We start from the raw sequence: 25,981 nt of genomic DNA, 5'->3' as shown, positions 1-25,981 counted from the left end.
ACAATCCAAAATAAGTGCAGGAATATCTAAAACAAATCAGGCTGTGAATGTGCAAATTCAGGTTACTATCACTTAGAGCAAATTGGATCTGAACTATAGACCTATAACAACTCAGTGTGTCTTCAATAAAGAATATCATATGTAAAGAGTCTGCAGCTCTTGTGTATACAGAGCTGTATGGGGCTTATTTTATCTCTTTTGTACAAAGAAGGCTTCAGTTCTTTGATCAGTCTAGTTGAGGAAAACTTAAGTATCAATAACAAAGGTTATTAGTTACAGTATTGGACAATATCCCGACACTAAATAAAAAAGTTACTTACAAAAAGAATTAACTGAGACACATGAACAAATGAAAGGCACACAGACTTGAAAACCACATTTATTTCAACACCTTATTTAAGTTACAACCATTTAAATACAAAATGAAAAAGTCACAAAATGTACACTTTAAATATTCTCTTCTCTTCATGTGAACTTATTCCAGTGCCAAGAAAGTAAGTGTCACTCACGGAGTCTATCTTTGGCTTTAGCTTCTCTGACATCCATCACTGCATGAACTCCTCTTGGTGTCCATGGGAGCTGTGACAGTAGTGATGGGGCTTAGGACCACCCCTTGTCTCTGCAGGTGTCTCAGGATGTCCAGGATGGAGTCCAGCTCCAGACGGAAAGCCTCCAGCTCTCTGCTCTTGTCCTGGGCCAGATGTTTCCAGTGCTCCACCTCAGTCTGCTGATCAGCGTCCAATGTCTGCCACGAGCTGCCAATCACCTGCAGAGAGGACATCGAACGTCTCTGATATGACCTAATGAATCTGTCATTTACACCCAAAGTGAAGCAAATGTTTCACATAAGGAAAGGTCAAACAAAGAAAATGATTAGATTTTGCATGATTTAGGCCCCGTGTCTGTCTCGTCTTTTTTTCCGGCTGTCTGTCCTCTCTCTGTGACAGCAGAGTGTTGACAACGCCATTGTATGACTGACACTACTCCGTTACTTTTTACTGTATGATTTTTTTTAGATCGTTTATCTCCTGATCAGAAATGAAGCAAAGAGGATGTGGGTACAAGAGACGATCCCGAGGTGCCAAAACTACAGGGAACATTATCTATTTGGAAAAGAGCGCATCAACAGCACCTTTCTGAAAAAACAGAGCACTTGGAAAAAGGATGCTGGGAGTTAAACTTTTTCCCATGGTGTCACCTGCTGCCCTTGGTGTTCGCTACGTTTTTAGACGTAACTTTCGTGACACGCCTTGTGTTTGTTATATGATGATGTCGTTTCCTGTCAGGCTCATATCAGACCTGCAGCCGGCTCAGGCGCATGCTCTGAATCTAATCTGCTGCAAATCATCAGACAATGCTGTGAGTTAGTTTGATCAAAGAGAGTAACAGTCATGTGTCACGTAAATGTAACATAACAAGCGTTTAACTATAACAGGGACAATGAATGTCTTGTTTTTTTTTTGCAGTTTTCACCAACATGTTTATCAGGATCTGTGACGGTAAATAAAGAAAATTTACCCAGACTCCTCCTTGAATGACATTGGTTTAACTCAGTGTTTAGTTAGAGTTTCAGCACCCTGCACGTGAACACTACGCCTGCTGTGGCAAACGCTCTCAAAGAAAAAGACAAAAACACTAGGTGGACTTGAAGCCTTGTGTATCTACATCTTGCAACATAAGCAACACTTTTGCTCATCACTGTGTGGTTTAAGCTTTTCATTGTTCAGCTTCTCTTGACATCATATTACATAAAAATGACATCCGTCCAGATTAGCAGCTAAAGCAAACTTATAGAAAACTTCTAAATATTTTCATGACCATCTGTCATAGAGACCGTTTTAAAATGAGTTGTGTGACTCCAGAGAGCCAAAGCTTTGTCCAGATCTCCCGTTAAGCAGCAGGTTATCACAGGGTTAAACATGTCTTGAACATCATTTTTCAGTGCGAGCTATGAGCGGTACCTGTTGCAGCTCTTTCTCTCTGTGTTGGTGTCTGAGCTCCATGTTGAAAATCTTCCTCTCCAGACTGCACAGCAGCTTCACCTCTGGACTCTGAGCTTCTTTAGCTTCCTTTAACTCCTGCAGAAGTCTGGTCAACTAAAGACGAGGTCAACGAGGAGCCCAAGTGTTACAATTAGAAAAGAAAACACTGAACAATGATCAAATAAGCTCTGCATCTTATCCACAAGTAATGATCCAGTGGAGAAACAGATCCCCCAAGAACAACAGAAGTCGGGGAAGTAGGTGGGAAAAATGTTGATTTCTTATTTTCTGAGATTTTAAATAGATTCATAAATTCCAAAAAATTGGCTAATCAGTTGCTCCCTGCTAATGCTAGCTCTTTAGCTCAGAAGAATGCCAAACGGAGCAGCAAGAAATTCAGCCGGTCTCCCAGATGACTGGAGCAGATCCTGAAGTATGGACTCATTTAGAAACAGACTTTGAGTCATGAATCCAGAATCATTTGGAATTGAAAATATATTTGCAATCGAATCATGAGACTCCCAAGGAATCCCAGCCCTAAACAACAACGTTAGCTGTTACAGAGGAACTTATGTGGAAGGTCTTTGGTCACCACTGAGGTGAACAAAATCTCCTTATTACATTCCTGTCATTTGCAGTGTTTAAAAACAGCATCAGAACTGAACCCTACCTGTTTCTGCAGAGCATCCTCTCTGGTCCTTGATATGGCCAGTGCGTCTTTCGCTCCCTGCAGCTCTCTCAGCTGCTCTTGTAGATGTTTTACCATGATCTACAGGAAAAGTCAAGGTCAAAGAACTGTTTTCTGTGACTTTCTGTTCTCATTTAAACTTACGGGTGGGTGAGCCAGTACCTCCTGAGTGCTGAGCTTATTGCTCAGCTCAGCCAGCTTTGAGGCGGAGTGCTCAACAGCATGGGTGGCTCGCAGCTGGTCCAAGACCATGAGGTGTTCAGTTTTCACAGAGCACAGCTGCTGTGCAGACTGCTCCTTCAGCCTATCAGATCAGAGCGAGTCAGCGATTAGAACACATCATCCAGGATCTTCAGAAAATGTCAGCTCATGTGCTCTCACTGGTTCATGTACCTGCAGAGATGGTCTCTGGCCTGAGCAGCTTCTGCCTTCAGCGCCTCCCGCTCCTGCTCACTCTGATGCTGCAGCACTTCCAGGTCCCGCTTTAGATCCTCGTTCTCCTGCAGAACCTCTGAGATGTGACTGCCTGTCAACAAACATGCAACAATAACATGAAACATGGAATAAACCAAGGCTCCATCAGGAACACAAAACAGACATCTCAGCACTGATGCAAACATCTTCAGGGCTGACAGCAGGTGCTTTGTAAGTTCTGATGTGCTTAGTCTTTAAAGCAGTGTTTCTAATTAACACTACACTATAAGCATTCCAAAACAAACAGCCTCCTTTCACTTCATCACCATTCTCTAGATCAGGGGTCTCCAACCTTTCTCAGGACGAGAGCTACTCTCAAAAAATAAAACAAGTCTCGAGCTAATCCTACTCCCCTTATTTTTGCTGTATATTTTATTATTAGTTGTAGTATTATTGTTATTATTATTGTATGCTTACCTTTGAGATTTCTGACACTGCTGTTGACAAGTGCATTGTAATCTGGTTATACAGATCTAGAGTTGTAGTAAGTAGATTTGTTTATGCATGGGGTAGATTCTTTTGTTTGTATTTTCGATTTGCTTGGTGAGCTACTGCGAGCTCATGAGCCCCTTGTTGGAGACCCCTGCTCTACAGTAGATCAGGGATGGGCAACTTTAGTCCCAGCAAGGGCCATATTCATTTAATTCTCACTGCCAGGGGGCCACAATATAGGATAAAAAACAATAAGTCAATTATGTCTGAAATTTAACTCAACCAGTGATCAAATACCTCGATGGACATATTTCTGGATTTTATGATTTCGTGGCAGATTTTGTCATGTCTTCTTTGATATGCAAAAATTGAGGGCCACCCTGAGGGCTGATGGGGGCCGCCTGTTGCTCACCCCTGCTCTAGATCAATCTGCTGACCTACCCTGCAGCTCTGACTGAAGGCTCTGCCCACCATGGTCATTTACATCTGGGTAGAAAAGCATTAAGCAGGCTGACAGTCACCATTAACAGGAGCTGCAGCCCCAGCTAGTGGCAGGTGGCTGCATTACAGTTAAGACATTTTATTTTCTGTCTTTGCAAGTCTGCATTAAGACAAAACATATTACCGTAAATTCCGGACTATAAGCCGCTACTTTTTTGTCACGTTTTCAACAGTGCGGCTTTACGAATTTACGGTAGTTGGTTTAACTGACTTGTAACCCTAGTGCTGGTGTCGTTTAATCTGCTGATCTCGCTCATCCCGAGCATGCAGAGGACCTCCTTCGTACCTGTGAAGCTAGTGGGCTGGTAGGTTTTCTCATACTGAGCGGCTGGAAACGTCTCCTCTCCTCTGCACGCGTCTCCTGCAGGGACAGAAGTGAGACTTTTTGCAGGTCCTGGTTGTCGTTTGGTTTCTGCAGAACGAGTTTCTGTTCGTGTTTTGGGGACAGGCTGCATGTTCCTCCTCTCCTTTTGCAGTCTCTCCACAGTGTGGCTCAGCTCCTGAATGGTTCGGGTCTTTGCAGCGAGCTCCTGGTTCAGGCGGTCGATTCGAACGCCAAACGCCGCTTCGGCCTGACGCTGGTGTCGGCCTGGACTTGGCTGGGCCTGAATGAGAAGTGAGTCATCAGTGGTGCTAGTGCTAAAGAAGTTGTGTTATGAATTGTAAAGGCTTGTGTAGCTCTAGCAGTAATAACCTTTTGTCTCAGCTGCTGCCGGAGAGACTCAACCTGGTCCTGCAGGGAGTCTTCTTTCTTCTGGTGGCTTTCCTTCACACGCTGAAGCTCATCCTCCAGAGTTTTGACCTGTGAGCTCCAGGGCTCTGACGCAGCTGCCGGCTCTGCTGCTTCCAGCTGCTGCTTCTGTTCAATCTGCAGCTCCAGATCTGAGATTTGTTGCTCATAGCGGAGCTAAATACAAAGACACATGTTGAAATTCCAATGTTTTTTTTAGAGCGCTATATTCAGCATCTGTATCATGATGTAGTTGTTACACAATTCATTTTCTCTTGGTGCGCATTAATGTAACTTCATAAATAAAGCAGGAAACAAAGGTACTGCAGCGCAAACAGCTTCTCTGTACTCTGTTGTTTATGAACGATTCGGGGCAACATTGGCCCCTTTGTGCAAATGACCCTTAATGCATACATACACACATGCGAGTGTGAGAGCCAAGTGTAGCAAAGAGTGGAACGTTTAAAGGGGACATATTTGACCCATTTTTCACCTGTTCAAACAGTCCCTCTGTGCTCTAAATGAAACACATGTGCTGTGCTTTGGTCCAAATATAACCTGAATCAAGCACCAGAGGAGGTTTGTGACCCTGTAGAAACCAGCTCTCTCTGAACGCTCTGTTTTGGTGTGTGTCTCTTTAAATGCAGTGAGCCCCGCCCGTGTATTACCAGTAGACATCACTCCTCTGTAGAGACAATACAAATGGTCGACCTGCACAAAAGTTTTTCTCTAGGCTGGAGGTGGAGTCGATGGGTGGAGATACCAGGGGAGGGAATTTTATCACCAGGATCCAACTTGTGATGTCACAAACTGAGAAAATTGGAAACAGAGCATTTTTCTCTGCGTGGTAAGACTTAAGCAGACCACAAACATTTCACATTTTCTGGGATAATATGTCCCCTTTAACCTTTGATGTGGGTTATTGGTAATTGTGCTGCATTCCTTATAAGGAGTGTCGTGTGCAGACTTTCCAGCGATCAGGATCATTGTCTCACCCGTGCATAACCTAAACATAAATCAGCAGTAAAAACAGTATTCCTTGCAGACAGCTCAACGTCACTCAGACTGAAAACAAAAGCAAACGACACGTGGCTGCAAAACGTCATGGGTGTGTTTGAGCTTTTATGGCTGTTCACCTCTTTTTCTTCTTCTTTTTAATATCAGGTGGCAACTAGCTTTTGATATGTATTAGCGACCCCCTGAATCCCAGTGGTTGGATGTTGTAATAACAGGTTGAATTCTATCAAACATCTTTTTTATTTTTATTGTAAGAAAAATTACATTGCGATAATTATCATTATCGTTTCATTGCAGATAGCTGGAGATTCCTGCACAAATCATGGAGCTGCTAGCAACCTTGTTAGCAGTTCTTGTTGAACTGAGCCCTCAATGTGTGAGTGCACAGCAGGGTACAGGTTATGACTAAGATTATGTTCTTAGTTCTGACATTAAGATGATGTTAGTTAGTTATGAAAACAGACTGAATATAGGTGAGGAAAAAAAACATCTTTACTTTACCTTGATCCTGTGGAACTGTTGCTCCATGGCTCGGAGGCTACGCTTGGCCTCCTCGTCATGACTCTCAAGCTCCGCCTCCAAACGCTGTATACGGCGCTCCAACAGGGCGTTGACCCTGCTCGGTGGGGTTGTTTTCACAGCGTCCACATCCTCTAAACCACCAGCTGAGGCTGCAGCATAGATCAGAGCAGGAAGGGAGTTTGGGTTTCTACTTCTGAGAATCTGCTCCAGCTCCTTCACCTGGTAGAGACAGAGAAGCTCAAACATGTGGTCCGGAGGACGCAGGGAGGGTAAAAAAGTTAGTTTGTGTGTCGAACCTGTCTCTCCAAATCCTGCATCCTCTTAATGTCCACAGTTTTCTCTCGGGCCTTCTTCTGCTGCTCACTGCTCCGTTTGCTCACATCTGTTTTCAGTTTTTCTACCTGCAACACAGAAAAAGAAACTGTTCTATCAAAAGATTCTTACGCAGTAAGTCACCCACATCATAGCTCACATGTTGCTGAAGTATAATCAGTGTGCCTGCATCCTCACCTGCTCTTTGAGCTGATGTATCTCGGCCGTAGCAGCCTTCAGTCTGCCGGCGTCTCTGTCCAGCAGCTCCTGGTTCTCAGCAAACCACTGCAGCTTCTTCTTCAGGGCTGACACCTCCGCTCTGTGTTTCTCCTCCAACACACGCGTCTCCCCTGACACATTCAAACAAACACTCACTGCTCGCTCCACTTCAAACCTATTTACATTTAACAAGAGCACTAGTTTCTTCTGTGCTTACCTGAGGCAGGCAGGGCCTGACTTTGAGCCAGGTCTCTCTCTCTCTTCATCAGCTGCAGGTCCGTCTCCAGAGCTCGCTTCTCTTGCTTCAGTCTGTGAAGCTCCTCACACAGCTTGGCCTCGTTCCTCTGCACAAAGAAACACATTCTGTTAAGATAAGGAGCTGAATCTGAACTCCTTTCTAAACCACAAACAAAACATATCATACTTGAATGATATCTGTGTACACGGGATGTAAAGATGAGAGGAGGTAAAAAAATAAATAAAATGTTTTGATAAAAATTCAAGATTCTTATTAAAAAAAAAATTTTTTTTTAAAAGTGGGGATGGGCTAATCAGTCACTCCCTGCTATTTAATGTAGTAGAATGTCAAATAGAGCAACACAAAATTCAGCCTGACTCACAGATGACTTGAGTCGATGCAGTATGTACCAATTCAAATCCAAAGATCAATGGATCCACAATCGATTTGAATTCAAAATCAACTCTGTATTGAATCGTAAGCCCAAGAATCAAAATTGAATCAAATCGTGAGGTACCCACAGATTCCCAGCCCAGTGTCAAGATTCCCATCAGTACTCCGAGACAGGACTCTCAGTATACAGTATGGTGAGCGTCTAATAGTACTTTAAGGGTCGTGACACTCACCTGAAATGTGTCTGTTTGAGCCAACAGGTCTGAAATGCGTCGAGTGTGATCCATTGAGCAGACGTTTCCAACAGGCCTCAAGTTTTTATTCAGCTGCTCCCTGCTGGGGATGTAAAATAATGTGTCAGGGCAGTGAGCCAGGGCTCGGTGGTTTATTTAGACAGGAACATCTTTAGTGAACCCACCTGGTGAAAGCCAGCTGATTGAGCAGCGTCTGGTTTTCATTGAACATGGCTTCCTCGTTGGCTTTACTCTTGGCCTGCTGGGCTTTCATCTGCAAATAAAGCTTCTCGTTCTCCTGTAAGATAACTGACAGCTTTACTACGGTTCAACAGATAGAGATAAGCCGAAGCATCAGTTAAACACGACAGCTGGATAGTGTGGAGGTTTGGATCACAGAAGATGTCACCATGAATGAAGATCACAAACATCACATTCAGCTTTTTTCATCTGAGGGGAAACACACCTGCTGGTATCCTTTAATGAGCTTCTCCTGCTCTCTGCTTTCTTTATCCATCTGTCGCAGCCTCTCCTCTGCAGCAGAGTCCGAGCCCTCTTCGGATCGCTTCCTCTGACTCGCTTCTTCTGCACCTCTCAGCTAGTGAGTGCAAACACAGCTGATTCAATTCATAGTGATGTCACCTTTACTAACAACCATCTCCACATCTGACTCAAATCACAACCAGAGGTCATTTTCCTTTGACAGATTTTTATGAACGTAACAGAAAAAGCCGGCTGAACTTAAAATCTGTTTTCTGTTTGTTTGGTTTTTTTTTTTTTTGGGGGGGGTTTCCACAAATGAAAACAGTCATTTAAGAAAATCATCTAACAAAACCTCTTAGTGAATGTGAAACAGGAGAGTGGAGTGGATCAAAAGAAATGTGTATGAAGTGATGCGTGTGCTGCAGTTGTGTTGAAGTACTCATGGCCGCGCTCGAGCCCTAAATGTCTTGGAGCTCTCCGGTCTCAGTTCTGTCTTGGACTCGGTCAGTGTGGTCTTGACTACAACACTACGCTCCAGCACTTTCTTTGCATCCTGCCTGAGAGACAGAGTCTACTGAACCTGCCTCTGATTGAGGAGCAGCTGAAGCACAACACTTTCCTTCTACTCAGGAGAGAAGAAACGGGTCATGATAGAGTAAAGCGGATCACAAGAACATATTTGAGACTTGCTTTTTGGGCTTTGGTCAGACTCTTTCCTGAATTGTGATATTTTTTTTTAACTTTGTGTCTGAGTGTTTGGTTTGTTATCAACAGAGACTAGCGTTCAGGAGTAGAAGACTTATGAGAGGAATGTTTGACTAGTCTTATATGATCCACTGAGTCCCAGCATGAAGTAAATATTGAAGAGCAACAGAAGCTGTGTGTGTGTGCGTGTGTGCGTGTGTGTGTGCGTGTGTGTGTGCGTGTCGTTCGTTCTGGCGTGATAATACCACTTGGTCAGGTTTCTTTTTATCAACAGTTATCAGTCTTGTTGGACTGCCATGTCAAACAGTTTGACTAAAGACCCTCCACTTTGTTCTGTGCTTGGTTCTGGTGGTTCTGTGTGCTGACTTTGTTCAGGCACCTTGCTCTGCAGCAGGAAGTTCTGCTGTCTCAGTGACGTGATCTCCTCCGCTTCTTCCTTCATCACCTGCAGCTCTCGGTCTCTCTGAGCCAGCTTTACTCTCAGCTCCTCCACCAGAGAACGCACCTCCTCCACCTCCTCCTCCTCCTCGGGCCTCTGTGAGGGAGACATCGACACTGAGTGACGACAGTCTAACAACGAGGAAACAAACAGCAACAGGATGCTTTCCTCACAGCTCCTTCATCTCTGCACCAGGGTTTCATTTTCCCCCACACGTCCTTAGAAAAAAAGTGTGAAGCTGAACCTCAAAGCAAGTTCTGATTCCTGGCATCGGGATATGATTTATGTTCCCATACAATTCATACTAAACGTGTTTTTTTCTTTTTCAAACAGTTGAGTTGCACACACTTTAAAGTAAAAGTCAAATCTTACTTTGTGTTTTTGAAGATGATGCGTCCGCGTGTCTGCGGGCTCGAGCTCTCGGCTGGTGTCCATCTGCTGCTTCAGGACGCTCACTAAGGACTGAACTGAGGACACCAGCTCACTGCTCACCCTCGAGCCGGGATCTGCACATCATGAAAAAAAGAGAGGAAAAAAAAACATTCAAAAGTTAAACACACAGCTCACACATCGACGTTTTGGCTCACGGATTCAGAAACGTGGCAAAATAAAGTCAGAGAGTGACGGAGGGTAAATCCCTCTGTGGTCTCTATGTATGAATATATTATGTGTCACCCTGTGGTTTTTTTCTCACTTTTTTGAAGATATTTTTTTGCGTTTCTGAGCTGTTTCCCATAAAACTAAATCGATTAGGGACGCGTGTTTGACATGTTCTTGTTTTCATTAAAGGGGGACAATATTTTCTTTTGAATGACAGTTTAATATGTTTGATTTTATGATTTAAGATGGCAATAAAGCATACGTTTAATTTCCCCGTTTGTCTTTTAGAATTATTTACAGAGAACAGGGTGACTCTTTTTTTTTTTTAAGTTAAAATTTTAAAAGTAAATTTTTTTTGGTCTTTTTTGCCTTTATTGTAGCGATAGCGTGGGGATTGACACAGGTTGGATTCAAACCTGGGCCACACATGCTGAGGACACGAGTGCTAACCACTGAGCCACCAGGGCCCAGGGTGAGAACATTTTTGAACCGGCAAAATAATAATATGCCTCAGGAGAGTGAGAGCCGAACCCCAGTGATCACTGGAGACGTACTGTGGATCCAAAGTGTGAACGCTCTGATTCTCCCACTGTCCACCTGCGATCTGAAAGCACATGATGTAAGGAGGGTCTTAGCGCGTCACTCATTACCTGCACAGTTTTCTTTTTCTTGACTCCATGTGACTTTGGCTCTTCTGTGTTGATGCTGCGGAGGACGTGAAACTTTGGTTTCAGTTTTGGCCGCAGACGCAGCCGCTCTACTTGACCCTGCAGATCTTGAAGTCACTGCTGTCCTCCCCTCCACTCTCCGGCCCCTTGTCTGAGCAACAGCGGGGGTCCTCACCGAAGATGAAGCAGGGTGAGAAAAAGTGGAGCTAGAGGAAGCCTGGGGGGGGGGGGGGGGGGGGGATATTCAACCATTATGGTGAAACAAAACATCTCAACAGCTTACTTTGGCTCTCCTGTATACGACCCGACACTTCACTGAATATGATTCAGTCACATATTCAAGCCCTGATGAGATGGAGAAAAGTTTTCCTCACCGGATGTTTCTTAGCTTTGCTGCTCTGAGGAGACGCGTTTGAGCCGTGTTTGTTCTGATCCTTCATCAGCCGCTCTACTTCCTGTCTGATGCTCCACGTCAGGTTATGGTTGGGAGAGTCTGGGGAGCAGGACCGGTGGCTACCCGACCCCTTGGCTCCTTTTCTCCCTGGAGCCTGGACAGTCTCTCCTGCCTCGCCTGCGTGTGGCTCTGGGGAAGTTACATCTGGACCAGTCCTTTCGAGGTAGTTGGATGACTTTATATTGTGGGGTGTTACAGTGCTGCAATCAGAACAAGTAAAGAAACACAAGAGTAAACATTTTATGGAAGTAAAACATCATTCAGAACGGAACTTCCATATGCACTATTAAAAATGTGGAGATACTTTCAGACTCGTCCTGAACAGGGTGTCTCAGGTCTCCATCGTCTGCTATACGATGCTATAATGCGGATATTTGCCTTTACATCAACACTCTGTGTCGTCTGACACAATCACAATATCAGCTAAAGAAGAAACGAGTGAACAGCAAACATAACGCAGCAGTTTAAATATGGACCAACAGATCGCATTGGCTGCACGTATGCACTCTACATCACTAACCCCTCCCACTTGTGTGATGTAAATTCTCCTGATTGTGTCCTGCTGTGCTCTCACATCAGGGAGGTAAACTAGGGGGCAGGCAGGAGAAACAGCAGATACAGTCTGAGTGTATATAATGTGCTTGTATGCATTCACACATGCAGATCACCTCGACACTTCAGGACATTTGTGCAAGTCATGATCGATGGACTTGAGTTTGAACAGTTCTTTTACTCAAAGCCCTTTTACACGTCAGGTCACACCTGCCCATTCACACACTGATGGCAGGGGCTGGCAAGGAAACAGGAGCGACCTGGGCTTAAGTGTCTTGCCCAAGGACACATCGGACACGCTGCCGGGCTCGACCTTCCGGTTGAGAGACGACGACTCTACTAAGTGAGCCACAGACGTGAATCAGATTAGCCTGACACCTGTGAGGTCTTGTATAATACTCCCACATCAAGAGGTCTGTTGCATGATCAACAACAAACTGTCTGCTGATAGCTGGGTAAAGTCCTCATTCAGTTTATTTCCCAGAACGATTCTCCAAACCTGACGGGCTGCAGGGTGAAGCCTCTGATGTCCTCTGGCCTGAAGGCTCTCATTAACTCCTCTGCAGTGGGGAGCTCTAGATAAAAAAAAAAAAAAAAAACATCAGAAGAGCAAATATGCAAATAATAGATTGATACAGAAAATCTATTAAAATCTGATAACAGTCATTTCATGTAATTCATCATGTTTAAAATAGTTTTAAAGGCATCATTAAGTCATTTATGAATGATGAAACAATATTTTTTTATTAATTTATGTTATGACATCACTGCGTAGTTTAGGTGGTGACGTAAGGCGTTTGGAGTGGGATACTGATGGAAGCTACATAGTTTTAGTTTTTACTTGGAAAGTTTTCCAGTCTTTTCGCTCGCGTTGCAAATACTGCCACTCCTGTTGACTCCAAACAAGTGAACGGAGGAGAGGACGAAGAAAGAGACGGAGTGCTAATACAAACCAATATGAACTAATCGTTGAACAGGTCACTCCTGTCACCAGCAGTTTGCAAACACTTCAGTAGGAAAGATGTCGTCAGGCGGAATGATTCAAAAGACGTGAGCTCTGGAAAGCTAACATGCTGAACCTTCCTGAGGTAATACGTAAAAGTTATTGATGAAGCAACAGCGTCTGCTACATGATGCTGTTATGACAATATTTTACATGTAGCTCACACAACATAAATGTAAAACAGTATGACTGTCAAGGCAGAGATAAATTGTTTTTGGGGTGGCCGTAGCAGTAGTAGGATTTGGGTTGGGAAACAGAAGGTCGCCGGTCTGGAAATTGGTTTGGTAGCTGGAGAGATGCCAGTCCACTTCCTGAGAACCGGCGGGATGCCCTTGAGCAAGGCACCGAACCCCAGAACTCCTCTGGAGCGCTCGCTGTGGGCAGCCCCCTCACTCTGAGACCTCTCCATTAATGCATGTCACTAGGACCCTGTTTGTGCACGAGTGTGTATATCGGCCTATATGTGTGTTCATGGTCATTAAACTGAATTTCCCCTCGTGGGACTAATAAAGTATAAATTATTATATTATATATAATTATTATTATTTTCTGAGTTCTGGGTTCAAAGAAAGAGATCTTAATCTTCTCGAATGCTTCCACAGGAGACCTGATGACAAAGTATGTTTGAGCACACTGAGAGTCCACTGGACTCTGTGAAATGACTTTTTCAGTTTCTGACCTGATTCAGTGGTCGAAGCGGGCTGAAGAGATTGTCTGGCATGAGGATGAGGAGGGGAGGATGGAGACACAGGTCTGTTGATCCTACTCCTCCCCTCCACATGATGATCAGCGTCTTCTGAATCTTCCACCACATGGATCTGTCTGTAGGCCTCGTGGAGAGCCTCCATCTCCGAGCCTGCACTCTGCACATACGGCTGACCTGAACACCAAACAACCAATCAACTCTGTAGCCACAAACAGAGAGAAACTGAAATCCCGTGATGGGACTGCAGGGATTTTTAAGCTTTATTATAATGTCACCAGGATCAATAACAAAGACTAATAGCGCCACTTGCTGGTAGAGTAACATTTAAAACACTTTTAAACATTGATGTGTTTGCTCATCTTTATACGCTGCATGGACCGTTAAAAATAAAAACCCTTTAACACTGACCGGACTGCATGGATTTAATAATACTTTCACATTTAAAGTTAAAAAAAAAAGTTTAAAGAAACGTTATAAACCTTAAATAAAAAATAATCTAAAATAAAACATGGTATTTTTAAGAATCTGCAGGAAGCTGTGACTTATCAGAGTCTTGAATGTGACCCATAAAAGTGTCCCTCTCTGCTCAAGTGAAACACTGCTGATGAAGGCCTCTGTGAGCAGAAACATCTTTGTGTTGTTTGAACGATTTGAATCCTAGCTGTAAAGTCAAGTCTGTTTGGAAAGTGTTCTGTTTGCGTGCTTGTTACCTCTGTCCAGACTTCCTGCTGCGTCCTTCCTTCGCTCTTCTTCACCAGTGTCCTCCAGAGAATCATACAGAGACACTGAGACAGGACAGGAGTTAGACTGACCACCATCAATATACTATTAACGTAGCTGCAGGTCCATATTCACTTCATAGAGCTTCAAACAGCTACTCAATATAACAAATCTCCTAATTATTATTATCATAAAGAAGAGAGAAGATCTGATACGAGTCTAACTCTGATGATAAGGTGACAAAGAAACTCGATTGTTTGATTGAAGATGGATTCTTTCTCTTACCTTTGGCCAAAATTGGAGAAATTTCAGACTTCTGGAAAACAGAAATCAGCATGAATTATTGATTTATGCAGACAGACAGACCCAGTGAGTCAAACAGTTAGACAGACACGCTTCTTTTTAACCTGCTTTTCTCATAAACAGGAAATCAGCGCATGATTGATGCATGTTCTCATCTGATCATATTGAGACGGTGGGCCATGAAGTACCCGAACCAATCAGAATGAAGGCTATGTTCCCCTTCATGTGCAGTGCAACATTCAGCAGCACTGGACACAAACAATGACACTAAGCTGACAAACTGTGCAGTTCAGAAGGCCACATGACAAGTGCTGATAGATCCTTTTTTTTTTTCTTTTTCTTAAGCCCCAAATTCCCCCCAGAAATAAAGACCTTTTGAGGAGCTATGTGCATTTCAACACAGGAACCAGGGTCTGAATTTGGTTTTTGGGTAAAATATCTAACCCAAGAAATGAACCCAAATGTAACTCTGACACCTACAGTTTAAAATCGGTGCTGCAGTCCAAAAAATGTAAATATGGAGAAAAGTCTCCCTTCGCCTCCTCCTCCTCCTCCAAAGGGCCGATGCTCACGCATGTTGCCATGTGGTGGACACTGAAGCTTCAGTGTTTAGCCAGCTCTGCATCGGTCTTTAAACCTCTCTGTGTTCTAACGTCTCTTCATTTCTCCAAAGCATCTCCAATGTTAATCCTACTTTGACCTCAGGTAGAATCAGTAACAGCTGAGCCAGTTTGTTTACCTGACTTTGTGGCTGCAACATTTGTTGGTTTGCGGTTTACCCAGGTAAGTGAATGGCCAGGGGCAAAATGTCTGTGTGGGTGTGCCTTCAAACCACCAACCTTCTGTGGTCAAAACCAAAACAAACCAGTCCCACATAAGAGGAGGACCTGCTGATAGCTGCATTGTTAACAGAGAAGCCAGCACTTAACATGTTTTCCTTAATGTCTGATCATATTGTCTTAGTTGTATTTAATTCAGTAAATCTCTGACATATTGGACCTTTAAGTGTGTTAATTGTTTGATTGAATCACTACCTTCTGAAAGAACACAATCTGAGTTTATTCTGGATCAAAACAACAAACCTCCTCCTTTGGTTTTTCTTCGTTCTCTTCTTCCTCAAAGTCCTCACTGTAGTGTGGAGAGCCTGTCGAGGTGGAGAGAGGAAGACCTACATTTAAATCCAACTGAAAACAAGAAAGGGATGACAAGGAGGGTGCATCACTCGTGTACCTGGAGACTCTCCGACGGTTTCTGTGGCTCTGGCTTTCGTTTGATCATCATCGCTCTGCTGCACCTCTTCTTCTGCTTTCCTGTGACGAGGAGATCATCCTCAGAACATTACAGTCGAAACCCTGGTTCCTAAATCATTGTCATTCATTTTCTGGTGTGTGTTCCTCTAACTGCGAGCTCCGGATTGAGGCCGGGGGAAGTGTAACATGACACAATAAGTTTAACCAGGGTTGGATATTAGCACCCGTCACCTGCCAAATACCGGTGTTTTTTTGTGAATAAACAGCGTTAAATGAATCCCTGGTCTCCTGCTTGTTGTTCCACTCTGACCGAATGAGAAGAGTCAGGCAGTCGACTGAAATGGTTGGACTCTGTGTCTCTTAAGCCGAGCACTGCTAAAAAAAAGTATGGCTGTCCCCTCTCTGAACATGACAAACGTATGATTCAAGATATAAAAACTGGACGTCACCATATTGATCTACGTCTTTGTTCACATGCACACTGACTAATTTTCAGATTGGCAATTTGGTCCTAGGCATATTCATGACACCTCACTGCCTCATAACTCAGAACGAAATACTTTTGAAACACTGACTCACACTGATTAGTTCGATAACGTCGCTTTATCTACACAGTTAGTTATTTTCTTCCTGCTGAGCAGAAAACTTCACTTTGAAGCGGCTCAGTGTGGCTCTTTATGATCCTTTAATGATGATCTTTTACACTTCTGTCAAGGGCCAGTTCACTTTTAATCATTCTGTGAGCTTCATCTTGACTTTCTAAAAATCAGAGAGGGAAGAGAGAAGTCAAATATTAACAACAAACAGCTACAGTCAGTTACATGGAGGAATAAAATCACAGATTCTGCTGTATTTTTTTTTGTTTTACTTAAAGCAACAATACGTTTTTTTTCCATCATGTAGGATCATCGATTCAAAGTCTGTCTAATACAACAACTATCAACAGTGAGAACAGTGTCTCTCCCATGTTCACAGATCGCTCTGGTTTGCGTCATCATAGCACGGTGTCATTTTGGCAGCAGGCTGAGGTCGTCTCACGAGAAGCCTTTTAGCCTGTCTTGATTCTGTTTTTGATAAAACAGCTGATCGTAAGAGACAGAGGAAGACGAAGAGAGCGCTCATCTCTACAGATATCATACCCAACGTTAGTCCGTGTCCTTCAAACATCCTCATGAACAACTGAAATCTAATCATGGACCGCTTGGATTTGGCTTTCAGACTCATTCTGGTGTAAAATTAGAGAATGACCATTTAATCACCTGCAGTTAGCACCATCTGTCGAACTCGTCGAGTCCAGCTCTCTGTTCAGCTTCGAGTAGTCTATGGTCGATGAAGCACCCGCCTCCAGCTGTGAAAAGAATCGGGCCTTCTCCTCTTCTTCGTCCAGAGTGTCCAAACCCAGACTGGTCGTGTTCACACCCAGAACCATCCCTAGATCTTCAAACCATATAAAGACAGAGACAAGATGTAAAACCTGAACAGAAAAATATGAGTGTAAAAACCTTCACATCCTATATTTAGAACTGAAGAGAAACAGCTAAACGAGGCACTGGAACTGTTCGTAAAAGCACTACAGGCTGCTGAATATGTCAGATGATTTATTGTTTAAAAATGCCAGCGTGTAGTATAAAGCTCCTTTTGTTTACATCAATGCAGGAGAAAGTCTTTACTTTGTGTCTCTGTTTGAATGTCACCCTTAAGTTCACTGAAGACAGGAACTAATAGTAGCTTTAGCATATTTTTAAAGATGCTAATTTGCTCATTTGGATTACTACTATCTACTACAATCAAAAAAGTTCAATAAAGTTCATCCATCCACCTCTTCAAGCCTTTCACTCTCCATGTAACCTGGTAGTTTGTAGAGGCGGTGGAAAAAAATCAATTCATGAGATTTTAAATGGATTTATAACTTCCAAAAGTTGATTTCTTTGGGCTAATCAGTCTCTCCATGCTAAGTGCTAATGCTAGCTCTCAGTAACTCAGTAGAATGCCCCACGGAGCAACAAGAAAATCACCTAGTCTCCCAGATGACTGGAGTAGATCCTGAAATACGTAATCATTCAGAAATAGACATTGAATAATAAATCCAGAATCCTTTTGAATCGAAAACAGGTTCTCAATCGTGTCGCGACTCAAGAACCAAAACTGAAATCGAATCCAATCGTGAGAGATTCCCGCCCTTGCAGGTGGCGAAGCTGTGCCAGAAAACCTTACTGGGCTTCGAAAAGTGCTCATTTGCCAGGAAGTAAACAATCAATAAAAATCCCTGCCACACTGTACTGTATATCTCCAGTGTCGTCTTACATGTAGAAGCAAAATAAAATGTAAACCAACAAACTGCTGTCAAAGCAGTCAGAGGTGAAGTGTCAGATGGAGTTGTTTAAATTCTTTCTTTGTGGGTCTTCAATGGTTTTTCCAAAGTGTGACTACACCTTTGTTCAAGGTTAAATTAGAGCTACTTCAGCCCTTAGCTTCATATGTACGTACCGTGTATTTTATCGCTCTCTGTGCTAAAAGCTGCTTCTTTAGGCCCTCCGTCCTTTGAATCAGACTTTCCTGGATTCTCCTCCTCCTCCTGAATACACTGAGACCTCCTCAAAGACTTCCTGAAAGTCCTTCCAGGCCCCTGTAGTCCTGCAAACAAAGACATAGAGAAGTGTTAGCGCGTGCATGCCTGGTTTTCCTGTGTGAAGACATGCTTGTCATGCCCTCATACCTTCCGTCACTTACATCTGTGATTTCATTTGAAGTTCTGACCCATAACTTTTACCCCTAACGAGGCTTTACATGAGAAGAAGATATGCTTTATTAATGCCGCAGCACCAGAACACAACGATGAACCTTTCACTTAGGACTGCTTCCCTGACATAAAGATTCCTTGGATCTGATGGGTTAGCCCTCTAGCTGTACCACAGTCCAGATTAAAGAAGAAAACTGACTCTGAATATTATATCCAACATGCAACATTGTCTGTTTGCTTGACAACTATACTCACCAATGTTTCCACGATGCAGCTTTTTGTAAATGTTGTGTACACAAGATGTTTCAACTGAGAGGTTTTGCTAATTTCCTCTTACATTTCAGGTTGTTTTCTGGTGTGCGACGATTCTAATCCACAAAGGTAAACACACTTTATTACAGCTTTGCTTTTCTTTGGGTCAGATTATCAATGTTTAGCAGAAAAATGTCTGCTCTTCTTTTTTTTCCCTCTGTTTTTCTGTCTCATACTGTCTTGCTGTTTTTAACTGTATATTTTAAGATTTTCATATGTAAAGTGCCTTTGAGCATTTGTAAAAGCGCTTACAAATACTATCATTATTACTTCAAATCTACGATTCCAAAGTCAGTTGTTAAGATGATTTTGTCTTCAAAAGTGAGTATGTTAACATGGACTTGAGTATCCTGTTTTTTGTATTTGTAAACATCATATCCCAAATATGATCCAAACCGGGGTAAGACTCGTAACCGGGTTACTCAAGTCCATCTAAACGCACTCAGTAACAGCGCTTGTGTTTTGTAGTGTAAGGAAAAAACACAACATCAAAAATGGATTAATAAGACAATGACAGACAGTTTAGAGAGTTAACAATGCTAATGCCCCGTGTGCACCTAGCTTCTTTTTTTTTTCAGAGGTCTTTTTTCAATCGTTATCTTTTAGTAACTGGTGAGCAGTGTGGTTCATCCAGCGCAGTGGCTGTTATCAACAGACTGTTGTCATAGAGACAGGATGGACATGCAGCTCTTTTCTGCCCAGAATATTCTAGGTGGACACAGGTTCGAACACAGACTCTACTGCTGATGGATTAAGTCAGCGCTAGCTAAAGGCTAACAGGTTGAGGGGTTTAAGTTACCATCTTCACTCTCCCCCTGGGAGTGACCCTCACTGCTGCTTGTCGGAGAACCACTGGAAGGACTTTCCTCAGGTCTCGTCTCTTGGGACTCCCTGGGAAGAGTGGGGACACTCATACTGCCAGAGCACGAGTCTTCAGATGGCGTTCTGTAAACGTGTTCTTTGTGGGTCTTGTCCGATTGATCCAGTTTATCCAAAGCTTTGCTGCGAGGTTTTGGGACCGGCTTAAGAACGGGCTCCGCTCTGACGACTTCAGACAGCAAGGAGAAGAGAATCAAAGTGCTGAACCCATTAAAGGGGAAATCCCAACTTGTTCATCTATAATGTAAACACTGGTTCTTAGTCACTTCACGTCTCACTTTATGTCAATGGAGGTGCGTCTATTTTTGAAACTGATTTAAAGAGGAGCATTTCCACAGAGGGTCTCAGTATCAGGGGCAGGAACTCAACCTTCATATCTCACATGGATTAAAAGGTCAAAATCAATGAGCAGGAGAGTGAAAAGAAAGCAGAGGGGGGGAAGAAAGAATATGTGGAGAACATGATTAGAAGTGAAAGATAAGTTGCGTAAAAGACAGAAGCAGCAGGAGAGACGGAGTGGAGGATAAATGAACAGGTTTATTAATCTGTGGTCTTCACAGAAAAAAAAAAAACTATTAGAGAAGACGTGTTTAAGACAGCACTAGCCTAATAACTACAGGTCACTTCTAGTCATTCTCACCATCACTGATGTCATGCGGAGATTTTTTGGTTTTGATAAATCTGCTTTTGGACGTCTCCGCTGAGGAAAAGAGGGGGAAAGAAATGGATAAACTTTGAAATCTTCTAGAGATACGGAGAAACAGACTTTAGGTTTCCACTTTCCTGCTCGAAATGTGACGTGGTTGCATTTCACAGCTCAGTGAACAAAAGAAATTGAAGGGCAACAAATTTAAGAGCACTGCCAAATCCAGTTGACTGGAGCTTCACTGTTTGATTCAAATGTGTGACGAAGCTGCAGAAAAGGAATGCTGCACAGATACAATGACCAAAGAATCTCCAACTATTAAAAAAAAAAAAAAAAAAAAGCTTTTTGTTTTGTTTCCGTTCAAACTAAACAAACACCACAGCAAAACTCTCTGAAGAGCTTTTTCCTGAAAACAAAAACTACACTGCGACAATGATCACGTTTATCTTGAATGAGACCAAATTGTATTAAATCTTGTTTCACATGTTGAACCCTCAGCAACACAGGTTGTCTCAGATGTGCAGGATAATCTTTAAAGCTGGTCAGGTATTTACAGCTGTGTTTCCAACAGAGCTCAGCAGGAAGAAGAAACATGATGAGACAGCAATATGCTGGTCCTGCTGGAAGAGGAGAAAAGGAGAGCGAGATCAGCCAGAAGTCAGAAAGAACTCAAGTTGGAGGGGGGAGATCATTGATTGTTTCTGAATGGAAGCGGCCACCTGAGCAGAGATCTCTCCAGACAGAAGACAGAGAAGTTTTTTTATGGCCCACAGATTTACTTCTGCGATTTTCATGACGCATCTGTTAACTGCAAACTTGTACTTAACGCAAGAGAAACATATCTTTGTCCCAAGCAAGAGATATTTTGTTCAACAGACCAATATGTGACACCTGGTGTTCAAAATTGGTACTGCAGCCCAACAGTATGACTTCGACCAGGCCTCATGTACAGTTCCACCCCAACAGGGTCCTGGATGAATGGACGAGGTGACGGCGCTCGTGCCTCTGGATCTCCTGCATCCTCGCCCAGACATTCAGAGGCTGCTCGGCTCCACGGGTGCAGGCGAGCGCAGTGATTGGCGCTCTCATCGGTCATCAGCTTCCCCGCCATGTACCTCCCCCTCCTTGTTCTACCTGGCCTCCTGCAGGCAAAGCTCAGCCGTGCCATGAGGAGGCCGTACAGGTGGTGGATGTCTGTAGCAACACCCCGCTCATAACAAGGCAGTTATCTATCCTTTAATTCATTTTTGAGAGTGTACCTTTAGTTTTTGTTTTTTCACCAAAAACAGCGCTGCCAGGATCCTGATGAGGGTGCGGAAGCACAAACACATCACCCCCATCCTCAAATCCCTTCACTGGCTCCCTGTCAAACTCAGAAATGAATATATGGTCTCCCTCCTCACCCATCAGTGCATCCACAGATCTGCCTCCACCCCCCCCTTTACCTCCAGGAGCCCCTCACCCCCCAGATCACTTCACACACCTTCTGTTCAACACCCTTACACCACCGAGGACCAAGCTCCACACCATGGGCTTTCTCTGCTGCTGCCCCAAGAATGTGGAACACCCTCCCTGACCTCCTGAAGGCCTCTCAGACTACAGCTGCTTTAAAAAAAGCCTTAAGACTCATCTTTTCAGAAAAGCCTTCTCTTAACTTCATTTTTTAGATGTTTTACACGTTTTTAACTACGCTTTTATCCTTTTAAACTCTGTAGCACTTTGAGATTGAAAAATGTAAAGTGTTTTACAAATAAAATGTATTATTATTATTATTATTAAAGACGTGGATGATTCAAATCTTTATTTTCCTGTAAAAATCAAGACAATGACCTCAAACCACTTCTGTTTCTCACCGAGTGTTGTCCAGTTGTGATTTGTTTTGAAATGTGAATCTTACTCGGTTAAACTGTAACTGTGTTTTGAATGAAGGGAAGATGACCACATGTTTTTTACTAGCTCTTTGATTATTGTTTTGATGCATAGTTTTTCTTTCTACACTTATATTTTTATCTATTTAAATTTATTTTTGCACTGTGATTTTCTTCTGCCATCCTGCTTTGCTGCTGTAACACTGTATATTTCTCTGCTTGTGAGATGAATAAAGGATTATCTTATCTCTATTCATAAAGGGGGCAACAACAAAAGTTAGAGCTGATCAAAACTGAAAACCTGTCAAACACAAGGCCAAACTCAAACTCAAGAGCGCCCTTTATGTTTCCCCACAAATCCAAAACTAAATGAAGTTCAATGTACAACCAGACAAAAGCTGTTAAACCGAGCACGGCTTGATGTGAGCTCTTCTCCTCATCGCTACCTTTCCCTGCTCCTCCGTCGCTGTGTTCATCGTCAGGCCACCAGGACACTGTAGGTCTCTGCGATGGTTTCTTGCTGCTTGTGTCAGAAGTCTTCTTGTCAAAGCCGCCAAAATCCACCGAGTCATCTGAAGCAGACTGACAGGGAGACAAACACTGTGAGAGAGATGCATTCTGGGGAAAATAAACTGTATGTCACAGCTTGTCAGTTTTTACTTGTTGTGTTTGTATCTTTGTAAAACACTCAGAGCGGGTGTTTTACAGACCAACGACCCGTGCACACAAAGGAGGCTTTTTGTACGTCTGCATCCTCACCGCCACATGGCGCTGGGAGAGTACGACTGAAGTGGGAACTAAAGAGGTTCCTCTAAACAGGGTTCTAGGAACTAAAAACAGTTCATAGTTCCTGCACTGACTGAAAAACAAATGAAAAAGAGGAAGGGTTCCCACGGTCTGAAAAAACATGTAACGTCTCACCGAGGAGTCAAAAGTTTGAGCTCCAAATCTCCTTCGATATGAATCTCAGAAGGATACTCACTCTTCTGTTTGTGTTTTAAATCACAGAAGTTAACTCTGAACCCTTTTATAAACATGTTATGCATGTCACTGCACGAATACTTCCTATCAGCCTTTAAACAACGCGTCATTACCTCCTTTAAGAACAGCTCAAACTGTTTATCCAGCTCCTCCTTGGTCAGCCTGTGAGACATGACGATAAAGTCCACGCCATCAGCCAATGAGAACGCAGACAACTGGAGGAAGAACAAGTAGATTTAGAATTGTGCGCATGCTGTATCTTTTTTTAAAGAGATGTAAAAGCAGGTTGAAGGTTTACACATTGTTCTTCTGAATGTGGACGTCAATACAAATCACTGGTAATCGAAAAGACAGACAATCAGATTCAAAGTGTTCTCCTTAAGTGAAGTATTACATGAGCTGCACTCATATGGCCCCTAAATAGCCTTCACACCAATCACCACGCTTTAAAGGCCGAATGTGAGAGCTTTCACACATAAACGCAGCAGAAATCCAGAACATCCTCTCCGAGTCTTATTACATTATTAGAGACTGTCTACATGTCTGACCAGCTGTGTCGTTGTGACATCATGTTTACATGGACGGGACGGCCTTGTGCATACAGATGTTTTAGTCAATGACTAGAGAAAAGGAGAAGAAGATAAGCATACTGCTGGCTGTTCATTTCAAAGTCACGTAAGTGTTTTTAGATCTAAGTCATTCTGTGTCTAAATAAAGGTACGTGTCCAAAAATGAGAAAATCGTGAACAAGTTCAATATTTTTTGCCACTCATTTCAGAAAGTGAAAACTATATATTATACAGATTCATTACACACAAAATATTTCAAACCTTTTTTTTTTTTTTTAAACATTCTGATGATTATGGCTTACAGATAAAAAAAAACCAAAAGCAAAGTCAACACAGACATCTACCAGGACAGTTCAGAGCACGTCATGCTTCCTTCTGCTGAAGGAGAAGAGTTACAGAGAAGCTGAATTCATTTTCCAGCAGGTTTTGGCACCTGCCCACACTACCAAACACCAAAAGCTGCTTCAATGGCAGCGGGGTCACATGGCTAATTGGCCAGCAAACATGCCTGAGCTTCTCATTGAGGTTGTTTTATGATCCTCTCCATGGCTTTCATCACAAGAGAGCTGAGGGTCTCGGGCCTGAGCTCATCCATAGATTTGACGGAGGCTTTTCTTGGGGATGGGGAAAACTGTGGAGTGTTACCACAGCTGGAGGACTGTACTGCTGTCCATAGATCTCTGAAGCAGGGTGTGAAACACGAGCTGCTCGGCACAGTGACTCAGGATGCGGCCTCTGATGTTGTCTGCTCTTCACCACATCCTCTGTGCTGAAGGTGAGAGCTGCTGAGTCACTGGGCTGGGTGGTGTTGTCCTTCTCCAACCTTGTGTGGAATGAGTTGAGGTCGTTGGGGAGAGATGAAGAGCTACTGGATGATTTTGTTGTTGCTGGCAGCAGAGTTCACAGCAGCCATGTTTTTTTCCTCCACTTTGTTCTTGTGTTCCCGCTTGGCAGTTTTTATAGCATGTTTGACCTCTCTGTTGACCTCCTTTCTCGTTTTTTATCTGCTCAGCATTCATTTTCTTTCTTAGGGAAGCCAAAATGCTTCCACACCTCCGACTTAAAAGATGGTGGGGGGATGCATCCTCAGCTCCTAAATCTTGCTCTGCAGCTGCGGATGCTTACCATATAATTGCGATTCATTTTTCACAGTACTGAACCTTGAAAAATTTTAATTGATTTATCACGATCACTCTTTACCGCCCTATTTTTAACAAAAGAAACCATGTTTATATTGACAAACTATTTCCTTACATGTGAGAAAAGGCATGTGGATGATGTAAAGCCATATCCAGTGGTTAACATATAACCACCAAAAGTTTGAAAAGGGAAGGACACCTCGTTTGTCTTAAGACTTGTGCTGCTGTAGTGTCAGAATGATGGAGCTCACAGAAAACTCTGACATATCCTTTTTTAAATTAAATAAAATCTTCTTTAACATCATTTTAATTATGGAGTTCATGGATTTAAATATAGTCAGCGACAAGTTTCTTGATTCAATATTATCGATTTGATAACAATGTATTTAAACTACGTGCATAATACTTTCTTTACTTAACTAATATGTAGCCAAGAAGAACTTCTTTACTAAGTCGTATTTTCTACTCGGAACACTCACGACGCAACACATCGCAGTAACTTATACTTAAAAGGTGTTATTTGATTGAATTAACACGTCCGTTGTGACAAAGTAATGAACCGAAATCTTGTTAATAACATAAGGATTTTAAAAATGTTAGCCAGGCACCTGAATAGTTCTGGATTTACAACATTAAGAACAGGTCAATATAGCATTAAAAAAAGAAAAGGGGAGTTGTCAGTAAGCCAAGTGTCAGGCTCCTATGGCTACTTCATGTTACAACTTTCAAAATAAAGCCGTACTCGAGCTCGTCTACTCAAACGCCATATCATTTAGAGAAACTGACGTTCAACTTGTAGCTTAAATTAGATGTTTTGACGACTTTGATTGACTGTTTATCAATTAAGACACCCCAGTCTAAGTATGTCTCTTGAGTAAAGTAAATTTAAAATGTAAATCTTGAACACCATTTTATTTTGAAATAATAATTGCGCTGCTTCTGGTGTTCTTTGTGAGAATTAACACAACAGCTAAATCCCCTTAGCTCGTATCTTCAGCTAACTAGACGTACACTAAAGATCTAACTTTTTTAACTACATCCGTATTCAAGCACTACACCTTTATAAGAGAACATGTATAAAAGCAGATACTTACTTTGACATCTCTTTCAGAGGAACTCTTGTTGAATGTTTCTCTCCTCGGTTTGTTGTTTTGAGTGCGTATCAGTTCCCGCGACAACTACCGGGTGACACAACCATCCTGATTGGCTAGGGGGAAATGCGT

The 25,981-nt window shown here is 42.8% G+C and overlaps 1 protein-coding gene across 6 annotated transcripts; it reads right to left on the bottom strand.

The window, feature by feature from the left end:
- Positions 1 to 361: 361 nt before the first annotated feature.
- On the bottom strand, positions 362 to 25,981 carry cep162 (centrosomal protein 162). 6 transcript variants are annotated; one of them, XM_079344622.1, is made up of 32 exons: positions 25,853 to 25,981; positions 23,164 to 23,265; positions 22,516 to 22,651; positions 20,196 to 20,255; positions 19,476 to 19,724; positions 18,112 to 18,258; positions 16,884 to 17,061; positions 15,605 to 15,684; positions 15,457 to 15,518; positions 14,357 to 14,387; positions 14,062 to 14,136; positions 13,325 to 13,525; positions 12,142 to 12,217; positions 11,011 to 11,290; positions 10,619 to 10,853; positions 9,741 to 9,874; positions 9,309 to 9,464; positions 8,208 to 8,339; positions 7,927 to 8,039; positions 7,742 to 7,841; positions 7,095 to 7,221; positions 6,857 to 7,008; positions 6,643 to 6,747; positions 6,326 to 6,565; positions 4,772 to 4,984; positions 4,364 to 4,682; positions 4,018 to 4,062; positions 3,064 to 3,196; positions 2,833 to 2,974; positions 2,653 to 2,751; positions 1,962 to 2,096; positions 362 to 766 (listed from the first exon to the last, which is right to left on the bottom strand). In XM_079344622.1, exons 2-32 carry the CDS (start codon positions 23,221 to 23,223, stop codon positions 527 to 529), a joined length of 4,455 nt encoding a protein of 1,484 aa, XP_079200748.1. In that variant the 5' UTR covers positions 23,224 to 23,265; positions 25,853 to 25,981; the 3' UTR covers positions 362 to 526. The 6 variants fall into 6 exon arrangements, with proteins under 6 accessions (XP_079200748.1, XP_079200749.1, XP_079200750.1 ...); XM_079344623.1 differs by having other exon boundaries at positions 9,309 to 9,452; XM_079344624.1 differs by having other exon boundaries at positions 9,309 to 9,449.

The sequence above is a fragment of the Symphodus melops genome (genome assembly GCF_947650265.1).
Source record: "Symphodus melops genome assembly, chromosome: 5".
NCBI lineage: Eukaryota > Metazoa > Chordata > Actinopteri > Labriformes > Labridae > Symphodus > Symphodus melops.
This window is presented reverse-complemented; position numbering and strand designations above follow the sequence as displayed.